This window comes from Temnothorax longispinosus, unplaced genomic scaffold (genome assembly GCF_030848805.1).
Source record: "Temnothorax longispinosus isolate EJ_2023e unplaced genomic scaffold, Tlon_JGU_v1 HiC_scaffold_58, whole genome shotgun sequence".
In the NCBI taxonomy this organism is placed as follows: Eukaryota; Metazoa; Arthropoda; class Insecta; order Hymenoptera; family Formicidae; genus Temnothorax; species Temnothorax longispinosus.
In genome coordinates, this window is record NW_027270429.1 from 6,193 (window position 1) to 14,513 (window position 8,321).

The window sequence follows — 8,321 nt, forward strand, 5'->3', positions numbered from 1 at the left end:
AGCTTAGCCGACGCTATTTCACCTATTCTCGATGGCCGTCGTGTTCGCCGACTGTTAGCCGCGCTGTGAAAGAACCGGGGAGCGTGTATATCGCGCAAAATTCTTCTTACGTCTCCCAGAATCACGGCGACGACAACGACTCGTACACATAAATTTTCCGAATAACGATCCGAAAACGCTGCCCGTGTTCCGCAATCTGCTCCGTCATTTCTCTTTCATCTCGTTCTTCTTTTCTATGTATGGGCGTACATGTGCATCGCACATGCTGCAAGATCGCATCGCGGACATAATCGGAGAAAAGATGATTAATTATCTACGAGGTGTCGTACACTCGATTAAAGACTCTGCGAGTCTGCAAAAATAAAATGCGAGCTAAGTAGGTTAAAGATGTCGTTCCTTCTTGAATTCGTCAAAGCAGCATCCAGAAAAGTTTCAACGCTCCAGCATAATCGCGTCTTAAAAATGAAACTTTTCAAAAACCTTAGCTTGCCGCGTTATATTCCAAGGCGGAATTTTTTACTTTCGAAAAAAAAAAACGTAAGAAGCATCGTCAATATTACAGCGCGTATTATGAAAATGTCATTTTAATGTTGGATCGTAGAAGCGGTTATTGCAAGTCCATGCAACGCCATAATTCGAAACGACCCTTCCCTTAGAACCAATAAAGCACGAGCCACTGCAGCACGGACGACGATAAATCAGACGCAACGAATGAGATAAGTCGAACGCGAGACAAAACAGTTAAATTTGCAACGAAACATAAATCACGATCATTATAAATTATTAATTAAACACAGGCCAGCATTACACAGTGAATAATGAAAGATATAACTGTGCGATAGATATGTTTTTCCAAAAGTTTCAAAAAAGAAATTCATGTAATTTTCGCCTCATAGGTAGCAGCCCCTTAGAAATAAGAAAGGTAATATTGGGATCATGGGACCGAGGAGAAGAATATGCCTTAGATATAATCGAGGTTTGTATATGTATGTACTAATCACAATTTATATTTCAAATCATAAACGCGTTTGTACCGTTTTCAATTTTATCTAATCTAATATAAAGAACACTCTCGATTTAGTTGTAAAATAAGAATCTGCTGAATACAATTAATTCTAAATGTATGATGAGAACCTTTGCGGACACACTGGAGTTTAATTAAAAGTATATATTGTTCAGTGTTAATCCGGTTTTTATATTAGAGAATTTTTTGTTAGAGAATTAGCACAATATAGTTTTATTGTGTAAAGATGATAGTAAATCATACATGTAATTATATATTAAAATGCTTTGAATTGTGTATTATAAAATTTATAAATATATTTCTAGAACTTGTCGCATTGGACAGTCGGATGGGTAGATTGGAATATGGCGCTCAATAAGAATGGGGCACCAAATTGGGCTAAAAATTATGTGGATTCCCCGATTATCGTAATGCCGGAGAACGATGAATTCTACAAGCAGCCGATGTTTTACGCGATTTCTCACTTCAGCAGCTTTGTGCCACGGGATTCTTACAGAATCTTATCTACAGGTCTTGAAAGCAATCAAGATATTGAAGCGATAGCTTTTTTGACGCCCGAACAACAGATTGTTATCGTGGCCGTTAACAAGTTAGTAAAAAATATATTTATACTATATATAATATATTATAGCAATCACATTGTGGAAAAATTCTTCAGAAAAATGTATAACAATTTTTTATTCCTAAAAGAATTTGAAATGTATATTCTTTTAAGAAACTATTTTACTTTTTTTTAAATTTACTGTACTTTCTTTTAACATTTTGTTATAATATATTTCTTAAAACACATAATTCGAAATTTTTTGTTGCAGAGGTTCTTCACCTGTTGCTATAACAGTGAAAGATAAGTATACCGACAGCAAAATAAATTTAAATCTATCTGCCAAGTCTTTCAATACATTATTATATTTAGCGCAGCAATAATGCAGAAACTTGTGCTCAAATTGTAAATAAAAAATATACGTCTAGATAAAATTCTCTTCGCTTTCTTTACAAAAAGACAAGATTGTACAAGAATTTTAACATTCTTTGTACGCGAACTTTTGACGAGGAAACAAAAGTAAATTGTATATTGTACAGGATTATAAATATTATGACAAAAATTAATAATTGTCTTTCACAATCGCTGTATTGTATTTATACATTCGACATATGATAATTATATGTGTTTCTAATTATGGGTAGTACGTTTTTGCAAATCGTCCCTTCTGTCTCATTTTGGGAGATTTGGCACCTCGTAAACATCTTGGTATATAGGGTGGACAATGATCATCTAATCTACGTTTGTACGCTTTAACGCCGAATTGCCAAGGTTCACGTTTCTTATCCAACGGACGAGTTTTAAATCGTATCAAATAGATTTTTTGCCAATCATATATTTCCGGTGTCCGTCTGAAAAAAAAGATTACATATTAATAAATATTCCTTTCACTCTATAAATCTGTTTAACACTTACATTAAAAGTACAGTAAAAAGAGTATTGAAATAATTGTAATGTTATCTCACCTGTGCCTCGGCCTGTTGTTCACGAGATACTTATATTGTTTTTCGAGCCAATTTCTCCTTTCATCGTGTTCTATGTCGGCTACTACTTTCACGGATTTCCCTAAATATGGTTTCAAGTCTACGCCCGTCCTTTCCTCAGAAACATTCATGTAAAACTTAATTAAAGTTTTCAAAACTTCTTCATTTAAACCGTGAACTTTCTCGTTTTCTATTTTATCGAATAATTTTATCGGCTCTGTAACCCAACAAATGTTGCGCTTCGGATTTTCATCCGCGTGCTCAGAATGCACTAAAGTAGTGTTGAGTTGGTAAACAAAAAACGACCACCATTGTCCGTTTGTTATAACCGTTTGAGTGGTTAATGGATACGTGATATCGTTAAAAGTAGAGAAACCTGAAATTTTAGATATACGTGTAGAAAGCTGAAATTTCAATTAACATCTAAACAATAACTTTAAACTATAAAAGTACCTTGATAACAAGCTTGCGATAATAACCAGCTGTAAGATGATAATATAGCCTGTACTGTAAGTGCTGTAGAGGTGTCGTTATATTTTTCTGGCCTTGTCTGCAAGTACGTGCAGTTGTGATACGATAAAAGTCCGAATTCACTTTCATCACCAGGCCAAAAGCCGGGTATATTGGTCAAGTGTTTCTTTTCAAAATTATAAGTCAATACACCGGGATTCAATTTGAACATAGGTACGTCTAAAGCTGAATTTTCACAATCGCTTAAGGGAATAATCTCTCTCAGGGGATGTTTATGCCTTAAATGCATGACAGGCTGACCAATATATTGAACAGGCAAATCTATTGGGTCATCAGCATCATCCTTCATAAATTCAATAGACTTTCTTTTCAACCTTCGAAAAGTAGAGGGATATAAACTACCCATAAACCAAGATGCTTCTAATCTCGGTTCAAAATCGACTTCAGCGTGCAATAAGTGCAGATTTTCAGGGGCGAGATGTATCAGCATTGTTTTATTAATTCTGTGAATTAACGCTTTAGATATAACTTCTTCCATATATATTTTTCTGTCATGAGCCTTAACGTTTTCGTCCAATGGGAACTTATCTGGTGGTATCTCATGGTCTCTTCTGCAATAATATATTGTATAAACAACAAGCTTTCAGATTTAAATAATTTAAATATATGTAATTATAGATAATTAATACTGGATAATCAGATAATAATTAACTATTACTTGCACATTATGTCATAACTAAAAGAATATTTGTTTCCAAAAATGTAAGTACCTACCGTCTAATGCAATGTTCGAAAATTATATTATCTTCTATGTCACTCTTGACTGCTTGTACCATCCTATCCAATTGCTCGGTGGAAACTATATTGTTGTAAAATGCTGGGAGACCAGATTCCTGGACAACATGTGTTCTCGTATAATATTGCGCATGTGCCAGAGCATTGTATGGTATAACATGTTCCTTTAGGATCAGCGACTTCCAGCCGTAATAACGTGGCATGTTGATCTCAAATTGTTTCTCCTCCACGGTTTCTAAGCCCTTAATCTTGTCATACCAAGCTTGTCTGTTCCTCTTCCTCTGAGCTTTCCAGCTTAGGTCTTTAACAGGCGGATATATTGGCTCTGCCACATCTTCTGCTTCGCTCTTGACTTCACTCTTGACTTCGCTGACAGCCGATGTACTGCTGTATCCCTTCTGTTTGCCATACTTGATTACCGTATTAAATAATAGCCTCTGTCGAATATGAGCGAACATACTTCTAAACAGAAGCAACAATTTCTTTAAAAGCCTCTTGTAAGCGAGAAACAGCGACTCACACCTTACACAGACTATGTTGTCTAATCGCCTGATTTAAATACCATGAGCTAATTCGTGAACATGGTTTCAATCTAAAAAATATTGCAGAAAAATATAATCAATGTTGATTAATATTAATATTAGCTTTTATTATGCTTACACACCAATCAACAGATTCATGCAGGTTATGTTGCGTCTCGGAATTCGCCTCGACTTGTCGTTTTGAAGGCGTTTCTGACAGAAAAAATAACGATAAAACGTAACCAACATCGATTAACAACGACTTCACGAAAATTCTTTTATAACTTCAGTCCCGAATATACTACAAATCGTCAAAAAATTAGGGTTATAAAACACGAGGAAAGCAAGGAACCGATAGAGACGGAAATAACTTCGAGAGTGACCTCTGTGTATTTGCGTACGATTCATCACGTGGATTTCAAACTCGATCGAGCATTAAATTTGTACTCGAATACTCCTTTTTCGAGTTTACATAAATTATCTAAGCTTCTTTATTACATTAATTATAAGATACTCTATATTAAACATTATTAATATTATATATATGTATAATAAAAGAATTTGTAAATTTTGTAGAAAAACTGAAAAGCAAAATAACTCTCTGCGACAAATTCTTATTGTAATAAATAAAGTTACCTGAGATAAATTTTTTTTCTTATATAATTATACTAATTATACATATATAAAATGTCTACATATTTTTTTCTTTTTCTTAGATAATCTCTTAGATATAATCTCTGACATAAGAAAAATAATAAGAATTGAAAAACAATTATAGAAAAATAACTGCATTATTTTTTTACAAAAGGTAAAATTGCGATTAGATTATACAATATTTTATATAATTACATACGAGTAATTTTTCTAATTTCCTCAAACTTAACTTTTGTGTAAAAAAAAAAAACAATCCTTGCAAAATGAACTATTAAAAAATTATCCTTATAATTATTTCTTAATTCTTCTTTTTATTATTATTCTCGCACATATACACCGATTATATACAAGAGAAAGAAAAACAGTAAATAGAACTGTTTGTTTAACATATATATGTATATTAATAACAATTAATGCTGTTTGTGTGTTTTATATTTTATTTTCTTCCTTTCTCTCTTCCCCAAGCTTACGCGCTCATCTTTTTCGAAGAAGTCAAATAAAATTATTTATGTTATTAAATATTAACAATTAAGCTAATCGAAAGTAATGCGTTGTAAATTCCGAGAAAATATAGTCGAACAGGCAAAAGTATGACTGTAACGCAATCACTGTTGCGTGCTCCGGAGGAATAACTTTCAATTTTAAAACGTTGACCTCGACATTACTTTAGATTCGATTCTGTTAACGTCAGTATACAAAACAGTAAACAATAATGAAGACACGGCAGTAATGTCGAGTGTTCGTAACGGAACACTATACCTACGGTAATTTCCGCGTCGAAGAGAAAACCAGAAAGTAACGATTAATAATAATCCATCCTTTTTCGCAAACACGGTAGAGCAAGCAAGGTAATAAAACGCAAGATTCTTTTTCTTCTTTTAATTATAATCTGTCAGATTTAATTCGGCTGTAATATTTTGTGACAATTTCTATAGTTCTTAAAAAGCTTCCAATTTTGGTTTCAAATTATGAAGAAACAATCAAATAAACGTCTTTTTCAGATCAATTACATCAAACGACAGAATTCACGAATTGATGAAACGTTCCTTTCTTAATATTAATAAAGTTACAATAGAATTGATGCAGCCTCATTATTGCGATAACAATAAATATAAATCATACATAAATCATTTTTAGCGCTATTCGCTTCAAGAGTTTTCCAAATCCGGATAGCTTTTTTCCACGTCTGAATCAAACGATCATGTTTACGAAAATAAGGAAACGTTTAGGAAAAATCTTCAGTTGGAAAAACATTCCACCTCTTACATTCGATGATCCTACAGTATGGTACCAGCTAACATACGTGAACTTATCAAACTGCAGTGGAATCTGTGGAATCACCACTTTGCCAAAAGAGTTGGGCGCTTTACCCGACCTTGAAAAGCTCGTTCTGTCGAACAATGGTTTTGGAGCGTCCGGCGAATTTAAATGGCACTGGCTACAACAAACGGCCATTCAGAATAATCTACGTTTTCTAGACTTGAGCAAGAATTCAGTAAGTTGTATTTTATCTTTACACGGGAATAAATGGATCGCGGATTCTGTCGTCGGAGAAATGAATTTGATTAACCATTGTCATTGGTATAATCACAATTTGTCATTGATTACAGCTGACTGAGCTACCGGCGTGCATCGGGAAGTTAAGTGCTTTGACAGAGCTGATAGTTTGCCACAACTCGCTGAAATACTTGCCGCAGAGCATCGGAAATCTACGAAACTTGAAAGTTTTGAAATTGTCGGATAACAAATTGTTATATTTACCGGGAAGTATGATAAATAACGTGCTGAAAACTTTGGACGTTTCGACTAACGCAGATTTTCTTACATTTGACATTATTGTCGTTCACACACAATTATTGACGCTTCGTAGCTTGGTAGCTAAAGTGATCTTGAAGAACAGGTTCGTTGACTTCATATCCTTTCTTCTTTCTGCCCACGTTGTAGGCATATGGCACACGCATGTCCATCGCTCGAAATATAATATACGAGCCGAAATAACAGCTTTGACGTTTCCGCAGATCAACATATTGCGACAAAGACAGCATATCGCCTGAGTCGCTCGAGTATCTTGAGAAAACGAATTATTGCCTTTATTGCAAGAGTCCCTGCTTCGAATCTTATATAACGAAGTTCGCGCGGCTTAATTCGCTCTATGTTGCCGATATGCCGATATTGGACGGAGACGAAAGAAAAAGACCAATCTTGTCTTTCGAATGTTACTTCTGTTCGTACGATTGCTTTGAAATATGGAGCATTTGTAATGGCTAGTTGGAGAAAATGATGAACTTTTGGACTTGAACCAGTTATAGTTATCCAAGTTAGTGCTGGTCTACAACCTTGTTTTAAAGGATATTTAAGCTCTAAGCCGTAAGAAATTGACCAATCACAATAGAATTTGAGGAGAATATTCGACTGTGATTGGTCAATTTCTTACGGCTTAGAGCTTAAATACCCTTTAAAGCAATGACCAGCACTTAAAGTCTCCCTTGTGCACAATAAAGCACATGTTAGAAATAAGAATATTAAATATTAAATATTAAATATTAGGAATCGGAATTAGAAATAATAATTAAACGTAACGCACAATGAAAAAGAATAAAATGTAAGATATAAAAGATATACATAGAAATATTCCTACATTTACGTATCCTAATATTTAATATTTATTACAGGAATATTCATACATCTACATATCCTAATATTTAATTAATATTTATTCTTATTCCTAATATATGCTGTATTGTGAACAGGGCTAATAGGGAGTAATATTCAACATTTGATTAACATTATTGATCTATATCAATAGCATCTAAGTCACAGATACATCCTCTAATTTTATAGTATTATACAATAACGTCCGACGATTTATAAGAGTTTATAATGATTTTTATAATATTAATTTATCATAATCTTTATTTGTGCGCCGTTACATACCGTTACACAATGCGTATGCTTACATATAATACTTACATAATTTTTAAATGAATAAAAAATGGACTCACGTACCGATGATGACAATCTCGTTATGCAAGACTAAATATAATCAAAATAATAATTGATTCCACAAATTGATCATATTGTATATAATTTTTATTTTGAGGTTTACTTTACGCATCCAGTAAGAAAAATGCTAACAGTTTGCCATAAGATTCGAACAATATATTGTGGCAAAATATATTGCACAATATTATGCTCGAATAAAATATTGTAGCTGGATAATTGGCCGATTGGCAACTGCACGGAGAAAATTTTATGTTAAATTTTACTATGCTGCCGCACCAACTGCGGACCATCAAGACGCCCAAGTTTAAATGCTATAGTCTTGTGTAAAA

The 8,321-nt window shown here is 33.6% G+C and overlaps 3 protein-coding genes across 4 annotated transcripts; 2 read left to right on the forward strand and 1 right to left on the reverse strand.

Annotated features, from left to right (window-relative positions):
• Window positions 1-771: 771 nt before the first annotated feature.
• LOC139824800 (lysosomal acid glucosylceramidase-like) lies at window positions 772-1,983 on the forward strand. The gene is made up of 3 exons (XM_071797342.1): window positions 772-976; window positions 1,330-1,613; window positions 1,837-1,983. Exons 1-3 carry the CDS (start codon window positions 845-847, stop codon window positions 1,946-1,948), a joined length of 528 nt encoding a protein of 175 aa, XP_071653443.1. The 5' UTR covers window positions 772-844; the 3' UTR covers window positions 1,949-1,983.
• Window positions 1,984-2,134: 151 nt separating this feature from the next.
• Window positions 2,135-4,761, reverse strand: LOC139824799 (large ribosomal subunit protein mL65-like). 2 transcript variants are annotated; one of them, XM_071797340.1, is made up of 6 exons: window positions 4,479-4,761; window positions 4,337-4,406; window positions 3,794-4,276; window positions 3,002-3,630; window positions 2,531-2,924; window positions 2,135-2,416 (listed from the first exon to the last, which is right to left on the reverse strand). In XM_071797340.1, exons 3-6 carry the CDS (start codon window positions 4,270-4,272, stop codon window positions 2,200-2,202), a joined length of 1,719 nt encoding a protein of 572 aa, XP_071653441.1. In that variant the 5' UTR covers window positions 4,273-4,276; window positions 4,337-4,406; window positions 4,479-4,761; the 3' UTR covers window positions 2,135-2,199. The 2 variants fall into 2 exon arrangements, with proteins under 2 accessions (XP_071653441.1, XP_071653440.1); XM_071797339.1 differs by having other exon boundaries at window positions 3,794-4,406; window positions 4,479-4,759.
• Window positions 4,762-5,224: 463 nt separating this feature from the next.
• LOC139824801 (uncharacterized) lies at window positions 5,225-8,321 on the forward strand. The gene is made up of 3 exons (XM_071797343.1): window positions 5,225-6,484; window positions 6,600-6,889; window positions 7,008-8,321. The coding sequence occupies exons 1-3, from the start codon at window positions 6,191-6,193 to the stop codon at window positions 7,255-7,257; spliced, it is 834 nt and encodes a 277-aa protein (XP_071653444.1). The 5' UTR covers window positions 5,225-6,190; the 3' UTR covers window positions 7,258-8,321.